The sequence below is a fragment of the Citrus clementina genome, unplaced genomic scaffold, assembly GCF_000493195.1.
Source record: "Citrus clementina cultivar Clemenules unplaced genomic scaffold, Citrus_clementina_v1.0 scaffold_8, whole genome shotgun sequence".
Lineage (NCBI taxonomy): Eukaryota > Viridiplantae > Streptophyta > Magnoliopsida > Sapindales > Rutaceae > Citrus > Citrus x clementina.
Window position 1 is genome coordinate 22,180,274 of NW_006262022.1, and position 20,558 is coordinate 22,200,831.

At 34.4% G+C, this 20,558-nt stretch overlaps 3 protein-coding genes, 1 long non-coding RNA gene and 1 other non-coding gene across 6 annotated transcripts; 3 read left to right on the plus strand and 2 right to left on the minus strand.

The window, feature by feature from the left end:
• Positions 1-261: 261 nt before the first annotated feature.
• Positions 262-1,110, plus strand: LOC18034378 (fasciclin-like arabinogalactan protein 12). Its single transcript, XM_024179486.1, has one exon. It carries the CDS (start codon positions 262-264, stop codon positions 1,108-1,110), a length of 849 nt encoding a protein of 282 aa, XP_024035254.1.
• A 1,667-nt stretch (positions 1,111-2,777) lies between these two features.
• Positions 2,778-2,851, minus strand: TRNAI-AAU. The gene has a single exon. It is a non-coding gene; the product is annotated as a tRNA-Ile (tRNA).
• A 1,975-nt stretch (positions 2,852-4,826) lies between these two features.
• On the plus strand, positions 4,827-5,854 carry LOC18033702 (fasciclin-like arabinogalactan protein 12). Its single transcript, XM_024179310.1, has one exon. It carries the CDS (start codon positions 4,902-4,904, stop codon positions 5,646-5,648), a length of 747 nt encoding a protein of 248 aa, XP_024035078.1. The 5' UTR covers positions 4,827-4,901; the 3' UTR covers positions 5,649-5,854.
• Positions 5,855-9,866: 4,012 nt separating this feature from the next.
• On the minus strand, positions 9,867-12,282 carry LOC18034191 (protein indeterminate-domain 9). The gene is made up of 3 exons (XM_006424543.2): positions 11,741-12,282; positions 11,271-11,667; positions 9,867-11,120 (listed from the first exon to the last, which is right to left on the minus strand). Exons 1-3 carry the CDS (start codon positions 11,871-11,873, stop codon positions 10,172-10,174), a joined length of 1,479 nt encoding a protein of 492 aa, XP_006424606.1. The 5' UTR covers positions 11,874-12,282; the 3' UTR covers positions 9,867-10,171.
• Positions 12,283-15,821: 3,539 nt separating this feature from the next.
• LOC18035565 lies at positions 15,822-17,687 on the plus strand. 2 transcript variants are annotated; one of them, XR_002904294.1, is made up of 4 exons: positions 15,822-16,036; positions 16,329-16,416; positions 17,025-17,127; positions 17,208-17,687. It is a non-coding gene; the product is annotated as an uncharacterized LOC18035565 (long non-coding RNA). The 2 variants fall into 2 exon arrangements; XR_002904293.1 differs by having other exon boundaries at positions 16,332-16,416.
• The last annotated feature ends 2,871 nt before the right edge of the window (positions 17,688-20,558 follow it).

Here is a 20,558-nt window from a genome sequence, read left to right on the forward strand (position 1 = left end):
GCCTTTTCAAGCAAACTAGTTGCTGCAACACTTTCATATACATCACTCTCTCCATTGATTCACTTCACCTTATCACATCCTATCTAACAAAGATAGAGTTGCTAAAAACTGATGTTTCTGCATGCATTGCTATCTAAAACTTCACACTTCACCTAAACTCACCCTCTTCCCATCATAGTATATAAACCCCTTCATTCCTCCCCAACTTCATCAAACTCTTGTAAAAATTACATATTTGTTGTTGCATTAAACAAAGCAAAAATGATGATGAAGCAAGCTTTGATCTCCTTTCTATCACTCATCCTACTCTTTCTGCTCCAGTGTTCCAAAACCCTAGCTCAGCCGGCAGCAGCTCCAGCTCAACCAGCAGGGCCAATTTCATCTCCAGCTCTTCCCAGCCCTCCCACGCCTCTAGTTCTCCCTGGCGCTGCAGGACCAGCTTCTTCTGGCCCCACCAACTTCACCAAAATCCTCGAAAAAGTCGGCCACTTTTCTTTTTTTATCCGATTGCTGAAAGCCACAACAGTCCGTGACCAAATCGAGCGCCAGCTGAATGACACAAACAGCGGCGTGACCGTCTTTGCACCTACTGATAACGCATTCTCTGGCCTCAGCTCAGGCACCCTCAACACCCTCAGCGACCCGCAAAAGGAGTTGTTGATTCAGTTTCACGTGCTCTCTTCATATATCCCGCCAACACGATTCCAAACTTTGAGGAACCCTTTAAGAACAAACGCTGGAACTAACAGCAGATATGAGTATCCGCTTAATGTGACCTCATCTGGCAATTCAGTGAACATTTCAACTGGCATTACTAACACTAGTGTATCTAGTATTGTTTACTCCGATGGGCAGCTTGCTGTGTACCAAGTGGATAAGGTGCTGCTTCCTTGGAGCATTTTTGGGGCTAAGCCTCCGGCAATGGCACCGGCACCGGCACCCTTGAAACCGATAAAGCAGAATTCTACTGCTGTCGCGGACGGAGATGATAGTACTGATGATGATGATCATAACAAATTGAATGCCTCTGCTGCAGTGAGTCTCATGGGCATGCAGCATGTGGTGTTCTTGTTTGGGGCTTCTATGGTTTTAGCCATATTTTCATTATAATATTGGTGATTGATAGCCAGTCTACACGCATGGTGAGTGCTTTCCAATAATCGTTCATTTTTCTCTGTTGCATCAACGATAGTGTTATATTATTGTACTTGTGTTTGAATTTTGAGGGATTTTCTTTTCTTTTACTGTATATCAAGTACTAGTGTTGTAGCATTGTGTGGGTTTGGATTATGTAGTTTGGATACATAACCCTTCCATAAATAAATGTGACGTATAAGTATGAGATTAATGTATTCCTTGGTACCTTCATTGCTAATTACTATTATTTATCTTTAAATTTCCATCAGAGTAATGTTATTGTGTGGCTTTTCGGTTTTACGGTTTTACTATCATTATCAATATCATTAACATTATCATTATTGTATCAACATCATTTTTTCATTCTCATGATTCATGATTGATCAATTTTTAAATGGGAATGATTGAGTGAAAATGTTGATTGAACGAGTGAATTATACGTACCCTTGTCCCTCTCACAGCGATGATTATATATATACGCAATTACGCACACATACACATACTAAATTAATGAAGATCACAACATCATTAACAACTGCTGAATCTTGGCTTTAAAATAGATTGACAAATGAAAATAAAAATAAAAACTTTCTTTGATCAATCGAAAACCAGGTATGTATCTCCAAATTAAATTGGATAACCACAACAACATTTACCCCCCATTTTAACCCAAGTTAGCAGCTGCTAATTAAGCTCCAACACATGCATTGAAAGAACAAAACCAAGCTGTGGTACATGAAAACGTTCAATGTTCTTCTTCGTCAACTTTCAATTCAAGGTAAAACGTTTTATATTGTGAAAATATTGAAATATGTTTAAAGGGTATGTTTTAACTCATATTTTGTGCTGAATTTGTAATTGTAATCTACCTACACAATAAATTTAGAAGGTAATAAATTTAATATCATATTCGAAAGTAACATATAAAACATGTATCTCAAGAATTTAAATCTAGTGCTGAGATAACTGTGTTCAACCTTTTATAGTCTTTTGTTAAGTGTGTATCTCTAATAATGTTATGAATAAGATTTGTTTACTTTTATACCTTTATCTAATGAGTAATGATACAGACACAAACTCCTGTACAAACTTATTTTGTACAAACTGACGTGGCATTAATTCATTAGTTGAATGAAAATATAAATTAATAAAAACAAATCATGTGGGCTAAGTGATATTTAATTCAACCAATCTTATCATGCCACATCAGTTTGTACAAAATAAGTTTGTACAAGAGTTTGTGGCTGTATCATTACTCTTATCTAATAGCTATCAATCATATCTTTATAAAAAATCAATCGTAAAATTTAACTCAACATTAAATCCAAATCCATATATCAAACATTCTAAAAAAATGTACTGGACAGGCAGGTTTTTCTGTTTCAAACAAATGGATTTGGTTGGTAACAGTAGGATCCCCGAAGGTTTTAAAAAACAAGAAAAAGGATACAGTGTTATAGTTTTGCTCATCCCTACTTTCGAATGTCACAAGTGGGCCGAATAAAATGGGAATAGCCAAGTTCGAGCAAAGCCCAAATAGCTAAATTCTTGGGCTCATGTCTGATGAGATGGACCTGTTAGGGTGGCTGTACTTAAGACGGAAGGAAGAGGGATAATGTTTCTTAAAAAAAGCCAAAAAGTGGCCCATGCAGGTCTCGAACCTGCGACCTTCGCGTTATTAGCACGACGCTCTAACCAACTGAGCTAATAGGCCGGCTTGGTACTCATCTCGGCTTTGCCAATTTAATCCTAATTCTATTTTCATCTTCTCACGCTCTCCAACCCCAGCGATCACATGCTAAAAAGCTATGCCCTTCTTTTGGGGAAATTCTAGGAATGCCCTTCTTTTGAAGTTATTGACATTGAATTGAAGTCACCAATTGTAATTTTTTCCACCTCCAATTAGAGTCAAGATATACAAAATGGTAACTTTAACATTTACTTTCACCTTTACATTCTCATAAACAAATGAGCTTCTAGTGTTTCATATCATACGACATAAACAGAAAGAGCTTATGATTTCGGATAACGACTTTATTATTATTATTATTATAGATTTACGAGTGTCTAATAGCCAATTCTTTGCAACATAATTGGTGGCTTGAAGTCAGGTGATCAGAACATACCTAACTTTTATTTGAGCTCAAAGTAAATCATCACAAATAAATATTACTATTTATAAACTCATTTGCTGATCTCTCTCTTTTTATTTTTTATTTAAATCATGCATTAATTGTCAGATACAATCCTGGTATGAAAAAGAAAATTCTTAGTATGTCACCTCTGGTAGTATAAAACGCAAAACATTAAACTTAGAATGTGAGAAGCAAAAAACCAAGGTTGAAAAGAAAAAAGTTGCATTAGAGAAAAGTCATAGCAAATGCTTGAAAAGAATTGGGAAAATAGGCAACTATGGCTATTTGTGTAAGTACCCATTAGGGGTAAATCATTATGGGCTGCAGTCATGTTGGAGTCAGCTTTTGATGGGCTCTTGTCCAATTGCATAATCTACAATTTTAATTGATACTAATTAATCATTCAATCATTGAGAAGCTGCTTATTAACAAATAGAAATTAAGTATCAAGATTTAACGTTTTAACTCCCATGATACTTGTGGATCCACCACAAATCCATGAATGACCCACAATGAGCTAGCTAGCCATCAGAGTTGACACTGCCACTTGGCAGAGTGTAACTTTCATGAAGATAGAGGATAGCATTCGTGAGGTTGGACCCGTAGGTCCATCTCATAAAATAACTATCAATTTTCATTGAAATGGTCTGTCGCAAGAAGTGCAACTAAAGAAACTTCTTTTTTAAGGCTATGGCAATATGCATTAAGCAACTATAGCATGAACGTTCTTTTTTCTGACCATCCATTAGTAGGATGTTAAATTATTCTTTATCACTCATGTGAGAAAGAGCTTTAATATTATATTTCATGTATTAGCGAAAGTTAAAAATTTTTTTCCCCATATATTTAAGACTGATCCAGGATATTTTGATTAATTCTTAATTATAATTATGTATTGGGGCTTGAGTTAAGATATTTACACATTCACTAAAAAAGTTAGTTTATTGGGTGAATTGACTTATTCTACTTATAAATCCAAGTAATTTCCCTTTAATAAATAATGTAGCACACAACTCAATTACCTCTCTTGACGAAACTACCGCCGAACCTCGGTCCTTTCGTCCGAAACAATTGAGTTGTTCTATTGACTCTAATACCACTTGTTCGGGGATTTGGCATAAGATTTCTAGATATTTAACGCATAAGACTAAACTATTAGGTGAAGTAATGTATTCTGCTTATAAAACCAAGTAACTTCTCATTATTAGCCAATGTAAAACACCAATCAACGTTTCTGTATTTAAAAGAAAAAATAATTATCAACATTTTTAAGTTTTACCAAAATTATACACATAAGTAAAAGCGAAAGCTATCATATCCATCTCTATTTGCCCAAACACCCACTTGAAATCTCTCCCCTTTTTTCCTGCCTTTACAAGCAAGCTAGTTGCTAAAAGAATATCATATACTCCATTATTGATCCCTCCTCCACCTATCTCACAAAGATAGATTTGTAACAACTAAGGATGAATCTGCTAACTAATTAAAATTGTACATTTTACCTAACTTTTATTCTCTTCCCAGACCTTAATAAAACCCCTTTCCCTCCTCTTCATTTTCATCAAAACACTTTGTTCAAAGTGGTCCTTTCTTGCGTTGTTTTCTTTCCATTGCATATTGACTACAAAGATGACTAGGAAACAACATTTCTTTGCATTTTCACTAGTCCTCCTCTTTCTCCTGCATTGCACAAATACCGTATTAGCCCAGCCAGCAGCAGCTCCGGCTCCCGGACCACCGGGCCCCACAAACGTCACCAAAGTCCTTGAAAAAGCCGGCCAGTTTACTCTCTTTATCCGGCTACTAAAAGCCACCTCAGTAGCTGATCAAATTGATCACCAGCTCAATGACACAAACAATGGCATGACCCTCTTTGCACCGACCGATAACGCCTTCTCAAGCCTCAGTTCCGGGACCCTCAACTCCCTAAACGACCAAGAAAAGGTTGCCCTAATCCAGTTCCACGTAATCCCCACTTACGTTTCATTATCCCAGTTCCAAACTGTAAGCAATCCCTTGAGAACAAATGCTGGGGACAGCAGCAGATTCGAGTATCCACTCAATGTGACTACTTTTGGCAATTCAGTGAACATATCATCAGGCATTACCAACACAAGCGTGTCTGGTACTGTGTACACCGATGGGCAACTTGCTGTTTATCAAGTGGATAAAGTGCTACTTCCTTGGGATCTTTTCGGAGCTAAGCCTCCGGCGCCGGCGCCGGCACCGGAAAAACCTAAGAAGAAGAAGGCTGATGCGGTTGCTGACGGTCCTGATGGTAAAGTGGATGACTCTAGTGCAATGAGTCTCATGAACAATATAAAAAATGCGGTGGTCTTTGCACATGCTATTGCTGCAGTGATATTTTTGTTGTGACAGCAGGAAATAATTCTGATGAGTTATATACATGATGGACGGTTTGTATGATTTTTAAATCGAACGGTGGTGATCGACAATAGATAAGGCGACATGGTGAGTGGTTTCCAATAATTTTGTCCTTTTCTTTTCTGTCCCATTTGTATGATAATTTCTCTTTGTTTGTGATCTGCTGTTAAGATTTTATTTTGAGGGTTTCTTTTTCTCCTTTTTGTTATCCTTTTTTATTTTCCCCAATTCTATGTAATTTGTGAATTTTTTTAATTCTATTTAAAATCGATTATGTGTCATTGGACTTTGGTCACTCACTTTTTGCTTTCACATAAGGCGATCTGCTCTTATTTATAAATTTTCACTTTACCATATGATATAGATGCATATATATATATACTCTGGGAAATAATATAGGCTTTTTTCAGCCTATCAAAACATTTATATATTGAGAGATGTTCAGATAGGCACAAAGTAGTGACGCAAAAATCTTGGTTTATGTCGTCTTTAATCAGGGGATTATCACCATTTATTCGGTAAGATTTATCGATTTAGTAATGATTTGTAATAATTAAATGGGAAAAACCCAGTAAACACTTTGTTTGGGTCTAATCAAAAGCCCAACATTTACCCTAAAACAAGGGCTTGAAGTCAAGTGAGAAGTCGATTGGACATGACAACTTAAAAAAGAGACGGAAAAAAAAAATAAAAAAATGGAACGCTTACCTAAAGTCCGGTGCACCGCATCGTCTGTCCTGTCAAATACTATTTTGATACATGCAATTTCAACAATCAAAATAAAAAGAGAAAAAAAAAAGAAAAAGAAAAAGACATTTGAATTACATGGCAAAGCATTTATTGTATGGTCTGACTGGGACCATCCCATATAAAATTTTCTCCTCGTAAATTTGAAAATTTTATTTACGATATTATAATGAGTATTTTTCTAATGAAGGTTTTTGTACTTTATTAAAAAGTATTAGATAGATTTTCATATTCTATATAAAATTTTCTCCTCATAAATTCGGAAAATTTACATTTTATTTATGATATTATAATGAGTACTTTTCTAATAAGGATTTCTGTATTTTATTAAAGTGCTAGATAGATTTTCATATGATTGTGAAAGAATTTTCATACAATTGTGAAATGGTTTATAAAAATACGGTGTGCATGTTATTCCCACACTTTAATAAAGAACGGAACATTCATTAGAAATTTTCTAAATGATAATTTGATTCAACAAGCTACATTTTTCAACAACTTGTATCTCACATTAATTTAAGCGACGATATAATTGACTTGTAATTACCCATCAATTAAGAACTTGAGAACCCATCTACAGTCAAGAATGCTTTGTGCCTAAGATGAGATGAGAGCGGTTCACACTTCATAATTTTAGAGCATATAGACGGTTTTGTCAGTACGTATGAAAAGGTAACCAAAAAAAAAGAAAAAAAGAGAATGAGAAGGGTTTTGTCAGAACAACAAGTCGTTCACATCCGGAGTCTACAGCCAACTTGTCGTTCATCTTTTATATATATATATAGAGAGAGAGAGAGAAATGTTCGAGTTCAGATTTTTAATGTGCGGAAAAGTGCGGAAAAATTTTAAAACTGCATAGTTTTAAAAGCTTAAACTATAAGTTTTTAAAGCCGTATGGTTTTAAAACTTTCCCGAATTTTAAAATTTCAGACAAAAAAATTACTATATATATAAGTATGGTTTCGAACTCATTCGATAATCAATTTTACACTCAAGCCAGTTCCCCCACCTCCCCCAAAAAAAAAAGGCCGGCCCGTACATGATAATTATTGCCATCTGGGGTCCAAGGGCACCGGCGATTGGCTATCAGTGTGTATATCATATGTATAATTATATAATTAAACATGTGGTTGAAGTAATTGATTTGATCTTAATAAAGATCTACCTAGTTAAAAGTTGCTGAAGGGTCAATATCAATTTTCAAAAGGTGATGCATGAAAGATTATGGGATCACATCCTCGAAACAGTGTTGGGTTGTTGAATGTAGTTTCACTTCGAATGATGGCTTTGTTGAATTTTTTCTTCGAACAAACCAATGAAAAAGAAGCTTTAATTCAATCAACTTGCAAATTACTGATCGTCCTTAACCTTCTTTCTCCTCCATGAAAACTAAGTTCATAATTCTCCCTACAAATCTACATGATTTTACCATTAATGGCTCCTTAATTAATTAACACAAATTATTATACTAAATTGATAGCTTTTACTTTTCCTCCACCAAGAAAGTTTTTTTTTTTTATATAGCAAGTCACTGTATGATCCAAATGAAGAAACCCTTTATCATTGAATTAAAAAGCCTAAGCTTAATTTCTCAAGAACCGCAAGTAGAGCTAGCATTATGAAAAGAAGATAAAAGTGAAAATGATTTGGTACAAAATGCTTTAAAAAAATAGTTGAAAGTGCTTTTTCTTGAAGCAATATCCACATTTGCTCTCATGATGAGAAATATGTACTGCATATGAAAGCGTACGTTCTACAAAACTTTCTATTGTCAATGATTCAATTGGTAATCATGACGTGATTCTAATGTTGGCAATCGGCTAAATGATAAGGCTAATTAACAAATTAAATTCCTTTAATTTCCTATAATCAACCTCCTTTCGTTTCTTAATTTTATGACATTCCCTCTCTTTACCAACCGCTACTTGTGTGGTAATGAATAAGAAACTCGTTGCCTTCCTAGCTGACTTATGACGCCTACATACAAGTCAATCAGGAATATTTCTCTTGACAGTGATGGGTGTTTTGCAAGAAAGAGAAAATGGGTAGAATTTGAAGTATAAGCTACCTAGAGATATTGTTTAACTCAAAAGCTTAAAGTTAATGAGTAAAAATAACAATCAATTAATAGAAATAAAATCAATTTTAAATTAACCCTTCAGTGAACAAATGGACCCAAATTTAAGATCATTTAGATCGCAAGAGATCGAGACAGAGGACGGCAATGAGCTACGATTGAGACATAAATTGGTTCATACAAAGTGAGCACATGGTAATGGTAGGCTTATTGATCACCACAAGTTGACATGACAATTGCCAACAGCAGTATTAAAGACAAAATTTTCAACAATATATCGCACTTTCTTCGACGTATTTGGTTCACTACACGGAGTTTCTGCAATAGTAATGGGAAAATTGATTTTTTTGGGTTGAAAATAATGTGTTTTCTGTCCCAATTATTGAACGAGTTGCGGAAATTAATCAATTGTAAGAACCACAAGTACAATAGTTTGGCCGTCAAGACTGGAGTCAAATAAGGCGTGAAAAATTTCACATCATCCAACAAAAAAAATTCAACTAGGGGAAGGAAAATATATATATATATATAATTAAGAGGGTTGCTAATAGCTGTTTGATATGGTGGCAATGAAAATGAACGCTTAACGCGCTTTTTGTGGTAGACTAATGCGGTGCAAATTTGGACCAAATTTTGCATCCATCACACACGCACACATATTCGAGCTTTCAGCATTTAGCCAATGGGAAAAAAAAATTGAAACTTCTTTTGCATCAATTTTAAGTCATGGTAAGAGATTCATTCAAGTCCCGATATATTATAATTCAAGCACCATATGCCTTCAAAATTTAAGCCCATCACTTGATATGGTAAGTTCGTGCCTTAAGGATTGTCTAAAATTTATATTTTTAGTCTAGGCTCACTTGTATATATATTTTTGTTATAATACTGTATAAAGTCCGTGATCATGATATCATATAGAAATATGTGAGTTTAACTAACACTTAAAAAATAGAAATGCTCTATGTATATAGAGAGAAATTTCAGAATACATTAGCGATACCATACCCAATCAATGCATGCCTACTAAGTGTAATTTAATTGAGTATAACTATCAATTAAATAGTAATTTTTCAAAATAAATTGACACACATTTATTAATTAAGTATAATACCTACTATAGAACCTTTTGAGATCTGAAAATTCCCATTCTTTTAAAATATTCATTATAATTATAAGACAATATAAAGGATAATATGGGCAAGATTATCGTGACCCACTTCATATTGTTCAGCCTTTAAGAGGGGGAACACGTTAGTTTGAACCGAAGCTACAGGCCCTACATATCTATATCCTCAATCCTCATATGCTTTTGATTTGAATCTTCAAATCCCACAACCAAAATTGGTCACAGCTGCGACAGTACAATCAGTGAGAAAATTTGAAAAGGCAAATTTAAGGACTAAGAATTAGAGAAAAGAACAAGACAACAAGTGGTCACGACCATGTGTTTCAACACGATCGATCTTGGTTCGATCAACGACGTTATAATAATAAAGAAAGAAAAAAAAGGTAAAAATATTACAACTACATGCATAATAGGGGCCCACTTGACTTGCCCCTACTCACTCACTCACTCTCCTCTCTTTGCTGAGTTGACTCGCTTTGCTGCTTTCGCTTCCTCTTGAGTGCAACTCGGCTCTAAAAAGCCTTCATCATTGTCCTAAATATGCTATACCTTTTAAAATACCTAGCTTCGATGATGTGGGTTTCCACCGTACTGGCTGCTCAAATTCATGAACTTTGCTAGCTCTTGTTGAGAAAGTGGCCTGCTCGATTCCACTCCAACGCCAAGAAAATCTCTTGTGAGCCTTCTCTCAGCTTCATTGCTTGCATTCTTTGCGTTGGCCATTAACAAACTTGCGTTTGATGACCCGGCTACGGCTCCCATATTGGTTGGACAAGAAAATGAATTCATAATTAATTCATTCAAGTTCTGATCATTATCAGCAACTTGCTGATTTGGTTGCTTGAAAAACTTGTGCAATTCGTTCTTGTCGGTTTGGTTGAACGAGTTGAATGAAGTGCTCATTAGCCCAAACCCAGTACTGTTGTTCGCATTGCTTCTTGTAGAACCCATTTGTGCTGCTTTTTGCAAGAGGGCAGTAGCTGACATGTGAGCTAGTCCTTGTTGTTGTTGTTGTTGTTGTTGCTGCTGCTGCTGGCCGCTCTGGTTACTCGGATACAAAGAAGTCATGGACTCGGACAAATTATAAGCTTTGTTTTCTTCTTCCTCTTTTGGTATTCCCCGTGGCAATGATGATGACGACGACATTGAAAGATTGGCACCACCTGAAAACCATTGCATTTGTGACAAAGATCCAAACATATTCATTGGTGACACCATTTGTGACAATTCAGGCAAGCCTGTTGACGATGAGCCAATTGGTGTTAACATGGCATTTGAATTATTGGCTTGGTCTAGCCACAGCGGTAGTCTCGGCTTCTGCCCATCTGCAATAACATTATTACCTGCAAGCTCGGATCCAGGAGCCGATTGTTGTTGCTGCCTAAAGACTGAGGAAAATTGGGGGATTGCAGCGGCAGCTTGAGGGTTTGTGGATGAAATTGTAGTGAACCTTGCACTTTCTTCAGCTAAAGCGTCACAAAAGGCCCTGTGTGTGATAAAACTGTCCTTCCTGTTTGATAACCAACCGAAAAAAAAAATCCATTTCCTTTGTTCATGCGAGCATTAAATTCATCACACACCAAACTAATCATTTGAAGCAATAAATAAAGATTCTTGAACTAGCTAGAGATGTTTGTTTAATTCGGATGACATTAATTACCTGGAAAAGAGAGTGCCACAGTCGCATCTATACTCTCGAGTGCCGCAAATCTTACTATGAGCTTTCCAATCTGATTGAACTGCATATTTCTTTGAACATTTCTCACACTTCCATTTCTTTTCCCCATGTTTTCTGCTGAAGTGCTTCTTTATTCCAGTGAGGTCACCTAGGGCTCTTGATGGATCATGATGCACGCAGCTTTTTTCTGGGCAAATATACACCTTCTTTCTTACTTCTTTGTTTGTTCTTTGCTTCAGCTTCCATGGCAGATTGTGGCCTCTTCTGTGAAGCTGCAAATTCTGGTCTCTTTGGAAACCCTTGTTGCAAATTTCACATAGGAATCGATTTGTGGCCATGAGAGATTTTGGAGATAAAGCTATCACTTCTGCATCTGGATCTACTTGAAACACAGAACCCATCAACCAAAGTATAAGGATCAGAAGATGAGATATCAAGATAGTAATTGTTACCTGGTGTTCCTGGTAAATTTCTCTTCCTCTTCAGTTGATTTGAACTAGGGTTAGGGTTAGGGTTTGAATTTGGTTCCTGAACAAACCCTTTAAGAGTGGAGGGAACTGAGAGTCCATGATCTTGAGACATCATTTCGTAAGTGGAACTCAAAAGTAATGGATGGTTTTGTCCCAGGCTATATATCTAAAACAAGAAGAGCTAAACAATAAACTGAAAGCAGTAGTAGCAGCAGTAGCTACCAAAACAAAGAAAAAACAACACAGAGAGAGCTTATAAAGAAAAACAGTCCAAAAGAAATAATTCTCTCAAATTTTGTTGCTCTTGCTCCCTAGAACAAACGAATCTAAATCAAAACTTTGTTCTAGTTCAAGAAATTAGACTCTTGTTGCCCAACCAAAAAAAAAAATTCTTCATCAGTTTGCTTTGAAACTCAGAAGAAAACACCAAAAAGAAAGCAACCTTGAGAGAATATTCTCCCTCTCTATCTTTCTCTCTCTTCTCTCACTCTCTCCTTATCTTACACGGCTTCTCTCGAAGTCAGTCAGCCATAGACTCACCTGGACCACCGTCTATATTATTATATAAATATAATATATATGTGTGTGTGTGTGTGTGTGTGGTAGAGGAATGTATACTTACATATATTGTATGATACATATAATAAGACAAATAGAGTAGCTAGCTATAGAATCGTACGTACAATGTTATGTGTCTACACAATGTTGCAAGCATATATATCAAAGTTGATGATTTGGAAAAAGGTGATAAAGAAAAGTGAATTACCTTTACAGCCAGCCATTGGAGAGGTGAAAAATGATTATGCTATAATTGAATTTAGGACTACTATATGTGAAATCATGAAGGAATGAGAGAGAAAGAAAGGAAAAGAGAAAAAATAAAAGATTGGAGGGAGGGGGGGCAGCCGTCCGTGAGAGCTGAGTGGATGAGGACCCACAAGAAAAGAAAGGCAGTAGTGATGTTTGATGGTAAAGTTTTTGTATGATACAAAAGACAAGAGATGACTGCTTTTGTTTATTGTCCGATCAGTTTTTTGTTTGGCTTTGGCTATATATGCTCACGAGACACACTCGCTCGGTCACATTTCTCTAGAAATTCGTTCCCCAATAAGGCAGTAATAATATAAGCAGTAACCCCTGCTGGCTGGCTGACTGGCGAAGAATTGGAGAATCTTGGATATGTTGTGTTGATTTTCTCGGTAAATTCTTGCATGTTACTTATTACACATTGGTAACACGCATGCATGTAATGATAGATATGCAGGTTTGAGCTTGAGTACTCCATCTAAGCAGGTTCCCCATTATTTGAGTTTCTCCTCACAAAATGCAAGGCTTTGATACTTTGTGCTGTGGTTATCAATTAATAATCATACATGATCATGAATGCAAATCTGTTGCAAAAAAATTGTAAGTGAAGTTTACTGAAAAGAAACCGTCGTACATGCATGAAATTGTCCATTATTCAATTAAATCATGAACTGAATGTGTGTATCTTTTTATATAGGGATAAATTTCATATTATCTCTATCGGGAATTGACTATTTTCATATCATCCTAAACTTTTTAAAACTTCAAGTTATCTTATTTTTTATTCAAAAGATAAGAGAAAAATGGGGATAGATTGATTTTTTTGTCCTTAACAAAAATGAGGGTAAATTGAGGTTTTAAAAAAATAAGGAGGTAATTTTAAGATAGTCATTTCTTGAGGAGGATAATTCAAAATTAACCGTTTTTATAAATACAGTGATACACATTTTTTTAACTAATATGTATTATTATAATCAAATGCCTATTGATATTTATAAACAAGCATCTATTAGACTATTGTAGATCAAATTTATGAAAGAAAACCTAAATTTCTACCCTAATTAATATTATAGGGATATATTCTCCACTGATAAGAGAGATCTATCTCCACCCAATTATATAATTGGAAGAAGAAATATTAAGTCTCTATTACGGGACTCAAACCATTGTTCTCACAACAGCCCACCCAAGGCTGGTTTTAAGAAAATTAAGGCCTTCGGCAAACAAATATAAATGATATCTTTAATAATAATAATTAAATTTTATTAAAAAACTATTTTATGGTTTTCTTTTGTGTTTTTAAGATGCATGGTGTTTTTTTAGAATTTTGTGTATCAATTTTTATTTTTTAAATAAATATAAAAATGAAGGCCCTTTTTGATAGGGGTGGGCAAAACTAAACCGAGACCGAAAAATTCAATTTGGTTCGGTTTTTTAGTTTTGGTTCAGTTTTTTTGAAGTTAAAAAATCGAATATAGAAATACTTTTCGGATCAAAAGTTCAAAAAAAAAAAACGAACTGAACCAATAATATCATTGGATCCCTGCCCTTTATAAAATTATAGTATGGCCTAATTTTTAGGAAATATTTGCATATAAAAAGTCTATTATGGCCGAAAATTTTTTGCAAACTTTTTAAAAGGGTTCTTGACCGAAAGTCAACAGGCAATATATCATTTTGATCCCTATGTTTTGGGGCAAAAGTTTTAATATTAAAAATAGAGATAATGATTATGAAAATTATTCATTTTAGTCCAAAATCCTTGCAATTTTATTTTATGAATACAAATTTGTAAATTATTTTATTTATGTTGATTATACATTGATTATATTAGGCCTTGTCTTTGTGTGCAAGTTAGGGTGGATCAAAAAACCGATTTGTTAATCCAAATTGTTAAGTGAACCGTTACTGAAAAATTAAAATCGAACCAAAAAACCGATACGAAACCGAACTATCGGTTCCGGTTTGGATTTTGTTTTCCTTAAAAACTGAATGGATTTTGAATTTAAGATCCAAATTGAACCGAAACCAAAAGTTTATCTCGAAACCAAACCGAACCGATGCCCACCCCTACTTTTTGATAAATAAAAGGGAAATTATCTCTGCAGTCTGCACCACCCCTGTTTTGTCATATGTATATGTAATCACCACAAAATTTTGATATGTTTTTAACACCACATTTTTTTCTAAACTTCTATCTGTCAACCACTTTGATATTAAGAATTTAAATAAAATGATCATTTTACCCTAAATGAATTAAAGACCATTTTATTCTACAAAATTTTTAAAAAAAATAAAAAATAATCACAAGAATACCTCTGAATTTGTAAAAACAAATCTCAAAATCCAACAAATTGATTTTTATAATTATAATTTTTAAACGATAATTTTTGTATTTATAATTTTGTTATTATTCAAAGTTGGTTTAGACTATTATTATTCTGGTGATTAATTTAAACAATAAAAAAAGTTTGATAATTGTGATTGTATGATTGATTAAAAAAAAGAAAATATCTGAGATGAGTTTTACACTTTTTGTAGGTCAAAAGGATTTAAAAAATCAATAATATTTTTATTAATTAATTAATGGTACTCACACACTCAATTTTCAATAAAAAATTTCAATTAATTAAATGGTAATTATATTTTTTTATTTTTTAAAATTTTGTAGGATAAAATAGTATTTTAATTTAATTTGGAGTAAAATAGTTATTTTATTTAAAATCTTAGTATCATAATAGTTCATTCATACAAGTGTAGAAATAAATATAATGCAAAAAGTATATTAAAATGTTTTGGTAGTTAGATATATATATATATATAATGGTCTTATTAATAATGGGAGGGGCTTAATATTTTAATAAAATTCTAGTCGATTGCCTTGTTCGCTTATGGCGCCCCTGAACAATAAGAGAGGCTTAATATTTTGACTGGGTGCCGGGGAAGGGAGGGAGCCCGCCACTCAATTTGTACTAAGTGGCGACACCCTTATATATCTCAATTTAAAGGCAATCCCTATCTTACATGCATGTAAGATACATCCCTCTCACATGAATAGTATATGTGTGGGACCCATATACTATTCATATGAAAGAAATGTATCTTACATGTATGTAAGATAGAAGGACCCCAATTTAAAATGTCATCGATATAAATTCACCAATTTCATTCTAAAAGTTGTTTTCAGCCTTTTGCTTTCCTTTCTCTAAAGAAAATTTTATGCCATGGGAACTTTTTTGTCATTTTCTCAAAAAAAATGAAAAATCCTACCCAAAGCCCAAATTGTTCCTTTGTAGGGTCCGTAGTTCTGCTGTCCCAAAACAAGTCCTAATAGGCGCCAAAATTTTCCCCAAAAATGTCGGTAACTCCAATCCCAAACCCTAACCCTAAACAAATTAATCAAATTACAATCCTCAAATTGCAATTGAGGGTTCATCAATCGCAAACGACTGCCCATTTTTCTTAATCTAGGTAAAATTATAACCTGATCTTTAGAATTACAATCCCCGTTCTCTGTTTTTGCGTATTTCGCACTTTTGGAACTACTTAAATCTCCGCCAAGTAATATATAACTTGTAGTTTTTGTTTATTTAGCTTTGTATCTCTTTGTTTGATGAATATATATATTGCAAGTTCTAAATTTTGTATTTTTAGTTTCCTAATCTACTGATTTATCTTTTTTATACCTCAATTGTTGTATAAATGATTGTTATATGCTGAAATTTTGATGCATTAATTCCATGTGATTCTCAAAAAATTAAAGTAGGCTCATACTCGACACCACAACTGTTTGATCGGAGCCTTTCCAAAGATTTGACCTCATTTGATGATGGAGAGTGAAATGAATGAAGGTAAGTTGTTGAGTAGCCGACTACTGTATTTTGTTTTAACATTTCCTTTACGTTTTAACGCAGTATGTTGATTCCATCCCTATGGTTAGATTGGAGATTTTCTTTTTAGTTAGTTGTATATGTTGGTCTGAAATCTGAAATTTGATTCTATCTGTATCTTGAAAGCATTTGGTTTGAACGGATAGATTACCTGATAGGTGCTTTAGCTTCCTTAGTTTATATTGAATTAGCCCATTCATTGTATCAAAGAGATAATGTTATTAGAATAAACTTTTTCCTGGGAACATCAGCTCTGGATACTAACTTAGGTCCCTTAATTCATCACACCTTTATGATGATACTAGAATCAAAACAAGAAGGATATGTTGGGGCCTTGTTAACATAGTATAAGATGCTTGTCTTTTTTAGTTCTAGATAATTTTTCTTTTGTAGTCTTAATTTGTACTAATAGATATGCAAATTTCTCATCTGTAGTCAACTGATTAGAGTCGCATGCTTAGAAGTGGTCATAACGACCATGATGGAAAATTGGGCAACTTACAAATGTCAGTGAAGTGAAAGTGTTATACAGAATATAAGAATGTTGCTAATGAACTGGAAAATTGCAGCTTCAGTATGGCTGCAGTATTAGATCGCCTTATCCAGAGATAGCAGGGGATATTGAAGCTCAAGACAAAATATTTTCTCAAGTCACTGGAGATGAAAGAACAGGTAGAGTAATGTTTTTATGGGAAAGGTGTTACTCTCCCTTACCTTAAAAACCTTATCCCCTCGTTAATTCTTGTGTTTAGCTGCAGAGGCTTGGAGATCTGTGGAAGATGATATACAGTACAAGGGGGAAAAAAATATACAAGGAAGAAATAACAATTAGCGTGGGAGAGCTACTGGAAACCATGTGAACATGTACAATTCATCAGTTCTAGAAGATGATGTCACATTTGGCTAAATTTTCCTGATGTGCCTTTGAGCCTCATTATCTGGTGCTACATTTTGGCCTCCCGGTGTGAGACAGCATCCTGTTGCTATCTAGTGTTGTACACACATGATCAACTACTTTCTTTTCCCCCCCTTTGTTCTGTGGGGTAAATTCTCAACTATTATATTGACAAATGCCTGAATTTGTGAATTGATATCAGGGTTGGTTTGGCTTGGTTTTGTATGGTATGTATGGGTGTTTGCACATAAATAGCTAGCATATGGGATATTATGGTCTAATTGCTTTTCTTTGGAGGGGCGAAAGACTAATTCAATAAATAATATAGATTATTTGGTCAAATGTGTAGATCAAGGCTTCTTAATATGATATTATCTTAAAATTGTTAATATCTTTTATAGTTATTGGTACAATTACTAATTTTCATTGTCGGGTTTGTTTTATGGAATATGAGATTCTTTTTGGCTCATTATTCAGGCAGATTCATTATTCTGAATTTTCTTTGAAGCTGGTCTGTCCCCCCCCCCCCCCCCCCCTCCCCCCCTTGTATTTATAAATTTTCATTTTTCTTATTTGGGATGCAAACAATGGATGGGATTTACATGCTGGATCACGTGGTTTGAGGTGATGCGGTTGTTAGCTTGTGACTATTTTTTGTAGAAATTTTAACATTGAAAAACATGTGGATTTTAATTCTTTTAGGTTTATGGCATATACCTTTTGTAATATTTTAAGCTTAGTCATTGTCTTGGATTCAATTAAAAATCATTCGGTATCACGTCAGGAATTTCTGTCATGGGTTAGGTGTATGTATATACATATTCAACAGATAGTGGTTCTTTTGTATGGTATCGCATTATTTTATTACAGTAACTAGAAAACGACCATTGCTCATTTTATTCTATAGTTATGTTCTTGAAACCAAAAATCATTCATCTTTGCACGAAATGAGGGAAGGGAGAGCTCAGGTGGCATGGGATTGATTGGTCCTCCAACTACTTTTGGCTTTAGGCATTTGGATCTTCCTCTCAAAAGATATGGATGCTTTCTCTTACCGTGTCCTCGGTCCCCGAAACTACGCACAACAAAGAGTACTCCCATGTGTTTGAAAACCTAGTAACCTCGGGCTGGTGAAAGAATTTTATGACCCTCTTCAATGGAGTTGCATAAGATTTGATTTCTTTGCTTGACATGCTTGGATTTGAAATTTAAAAATTTTTAAATCTCAAAAGGTGGTTCAATGATCCTCTTTTTGAGTTGCGTAAGATCGATACAAAAGCATTTGAATGTATTTGCTACATATATCTAATGAGAGAAACTTGACTTCATAATTAAAGAAGTGTCACATGCAATGTCTATTTGGTACATACCAAATCATGAACACATGACCTGACAAAGATTTTTTGTTGTTTTCTCGAGGGTACGGAGCAACTTTTCTTGTAGGAATTGTGAGAAGCATACTCTTGTGGACAGAATTTAAAGTTTAACTACAATGATAGTTGTGGGAACGTATAGCGAGGGACATGATATGTTGCATTATTGATGTGCCATTGCGTGGTAACATGGCGTGGTAGCTGGAGAAAAATAATGGTCGCATGCATGTGTCTAATTGAATTATTTGTACTCTTCCGGTGTGTTCTTAACCAACATAAGCGTATGTATAGCTATCGTGAGGTTTCACACACATAATGTATATCAGACACAGGATGTACAGACACTAAGGTGGGGAACAAAATTGAACTCAGACGAAACAAAGAGGATATAATTTTCCTTGGCTTCTTTATGTTGTGATGTTGCCTTAGGCATTTTGTAGCCTCCGTTTCGTGGCTGCACTGTAAGGTGTCGTTTCTGGGATTGTGCAGGCGTTAGGAAACAATTTTAGCAGTTTTTAGAATTTGACTCTGTATCTTACTTCTAGTATGTTAATCATGAGACTTCACGTCAGCAAATATCAAATTGTGAGCTGAAATAAGATTTACAGAGCTTTAAGATTTTACTATGAGAATCTTGATGTAAAAATTGCTTTTGAAATTTTTGTCATGCATGGTTTCCTCCAAACGATTTTTGATATGGTTTTCCCTACGTTAATACAAACTCTTACAATAAATAAAATGATTTATTTTATTTTATTGTATTAGTTATAGTTGCACTTAGTTTGTGGAACTACATGCAAGCAGTGGAGTATTATGCGAGAATACACTTAGTGTTACTAATTTTTAGGTTGTAATATTAAATAAGCTTGATTATATAAAACTTGATGTTATTCAATAAAAAGTAACATAAAAGTTGTATTTGGGAGTTTAATGATTTCTCAAATAATCAATACTTATTTAGAGGTTTGTGTTTGCTACAGGAACAAGATGTCATTCTCTATTTGAATGTTTTCTTAAGAAAAGTATAAGCTTTTATCCTATCATGATTATAAGAAGCAAAACTCTAAGATATTGACCTTTTCAAGATCTGATGCATAATCTATCAAAAATTTGAATTGTAACAACATTTTAGTTCTATCTCTCGATTGCGATGAAATTGATTCTATTAGCTAACAATATTTAAAACCTTTTCAACCGTGTCCGCTCACGTTCATAACAAGAGAAAGATCAATAGCAATATTAAAGCTTTTATTTACAGACAAGTAGAAGACAAAAACCCCACATAGGATTCGTATCTTGTTGAGCAGGAGAACAAGACAATTAGATCGATGCAAACAAGGTTGGACCCGTGACATGAAAAGTGCTGCGTGGAGCAGAAGCTACTGGTTGTTTAATTTTAAACCTACTCTCTCTATTTACAAACAAATTGAAAAGAAATCACCTGGGTAACATCGGTTTGTTTTCATCGATGAAGATGCATGGCATCATTACCTACTTTTTTCCCTAACTGTTAAATGGATCATGGTATAATATATCTCTTAATCCAATGCAAATGGAGGGATTCTAAGATATACACAAATGGCTACTCATGATTTTGATATGCTTACAACATTACATGACTCAGTGGGAAGAGTACTAGGTAATGTACATAATATGTACAAACTTTTACGTATTAATCTAGTAGGACACCTAAATTTTTAAAATTTACTCCAATAGATTACTAGATCTCATTGTTCAGACGGACAATTGAATCTAAACTGTATCGTACATACATATCACTTTTATTCGTGAATTCTATCTATTTGGATTGAAATAAAGACATTAATCTTGGTAAT

Coding starts and splice junctions, on each gene's coding strand:
- LOC18034378 (XM_024179486.1), top strand. CDS start 262: ATGATGATGAAGCAAGCTTTGATCTCCTTTCTATCACTCATCCTACTC.
- LOC18034191 (XM_006424543.2), bottom strand. CDS start 11,873: ATGATGTCTCAAGATCATGGACTCTCAGTTCCCTCCACTCTTAAAGGG. Junction 11,668..11,740: donor AAATTTACCAGGAACACCAG/GTAACAATTACT, acceptor TGTTTCAAGTAG/ATCCAGATGCAGAAGTGATA. Junction 11,121..11,270: donor TGTGGCACTCTCTTTTCCAG/GTAATTAATGTC, acceptor GTTATCAAACAG/GAAGGACAGTTTTATCACAC.
- LOC18033702 (XM_024179310.1), top strand. CDS start 4,902: ATGACTAGGAAACAACATTTCTTTGCATTTTCACTAGTCCTCCTCTTT.